This window comes from Plectropomus leopardus, unplaced genomic scaffold, assembly GCF_008729295.1.
Source record: "Plectropomus leopardus isolate mb unplaced genomic scaffold, YSFRI_Pleo_2.0 unplaced_scaffold22932, whole genome shotgun sequence".
NCBI classification, from domain to species: Eukaryota; Metazoa; Chordata; class Actinopteri; order Perciformes; family Serranidae; genus Plectropomus; species Plectropomus leopardus.
Window position 1 is genome coordinate 1 of NW_024624862.1, and position 1443 is coordinate 1443.

Below are 1443 nucleotides of genomic sequence, written 5' to 3' on the forward strand. Positions count from 1 at the left end.
GAAGGTATGTATCAAACATTTTTATTTAAATGATACAACCAAATTATTAATTTGAAGTTATTCCATTTAAGTAAGTGAGTCAAGTTCTTTTTCTTAGAGGTTTTCCAAAATTAAAAAAACTGAAGTTTTGTCTCTATTTGACAATCTCAGGGTACCCTGGAGGATCAAATCATTCAGGCTAACCCTGCTCTGGAGGCTTTTGGGAATGCCAAGACAATCAGGAATGACAACTCCTCTAGATTTGTGAGTTTCTATGTGATTGCAAATCATTTTTAAATTGAAGGGAATCAACTGAACTAATATGAGTGGCTCTCTTTCTCTTAGGGTAAATTTATCCGCATTCATTTTGATAACCGAGGAAAGCTGGCATCTGCTGATATTGAAACTTGTAAGTAATACAGTTTATTTAACAAATTTGAAGGTATAACCTTTCTGCTTATCAGTGTACAACAATAACAACTGATTTGTTTAACAGACCTTTTGGAGAAGTCTCGTGTGACCTTCCAGCTCAAAGCTGAGAGGGACTACCACATTTTCTACCAGATCTTGTCTCAGGCAAAGCCTGAACTTCTGGGTATGTATCCCACAAAAACACTGTTAATCTTGAGACCCATTAAGAGTTACTACTTTATTTCAATACAGTGATGTATTTTAAAACATTTATTATCAATCTCTTCTCAGAAATGTTGCTCATTACCAACAACCCCTATGACTATGCCTTCATCTCCCAGGGAGAGACGACAGTAGCCTCTATCAATGATTCTGAAGAGCTGATGGCCACTGATGTGAGCTGAATCTTTAAATCCCAGTCAAAAAAAGATTTTTTTAATCAATAATTATCAACTGACCAATGCCAGGCATTTTTGGTCTTATGTTTTTTTTTCAGGATGCCTTTGATGTGCTGGGCTTCACTCAAGAAGAGAAGAATGGCATTTACAAGCTGACTGGTGCCATCATGCATCATGGCAATATGAAGTTCAAGCAGAAGCAGCGAGAAGAGCAGGCCGAGGCTGATGGCACTGAAGGTGGGAGATGAGTTTTGAAAAAACTACTGACGATGGTGCTGAGAGAATCAGGAATAAAAGAATGATGATGACCTTGATAAAGTAATACCACAATTTCTCAACAGTTGCTGACAAAGTTGCGTATCTGATGGGCCTGAACTCTGCTGACCTTGTCAAAGGTCTGTGTCACCCAAAAGTCAAAGTAGGAAATGAGTGGGTCACCAAGGGACAAAATGTTGCTCAGGTGAATGAATAGGAATTTTTTGGTTAGGCTCCAAATGAAAAAACAGAAAATTTTTACTAAGAAGTTGTCATGTATTTCCATGTATTATATTTTGTAGGTGTACTATGCAGTTGGTGCACTGTCTAAGGCAGTGTATGAGAGGATGTTTCTGTGGATGGTGGTGAGAATTAACCAATCCCTGGACACCAAGCAGCC

General features: G+C 38.2%; 1 protein-coding gene across 1 annotated transcript; it reads left to right on the forward strand.

The window, feature by feature from the left end:
* Positions 1-150: 150 nt before the first annotated feature.
* Positions 151-1437, forward strand: LOC121966053 (myosin-7-like; the record flags this gene model as incomplete). The annotated part of the gene is made up of 7 exons (XM_042516154.1): positions 151-243; positions 325-388; positions 476-574; positions 682-785; positions 887-1025; positions 1130-1248; positions 1346-1437. Coding segments are annotated over 7 exons (710 nt in total), but the record flags the coding sequence as incomplete, so codon positions are not given.
* Between the last annotated feature and the right edge of the window lie 6 nt (positions 1438-1443).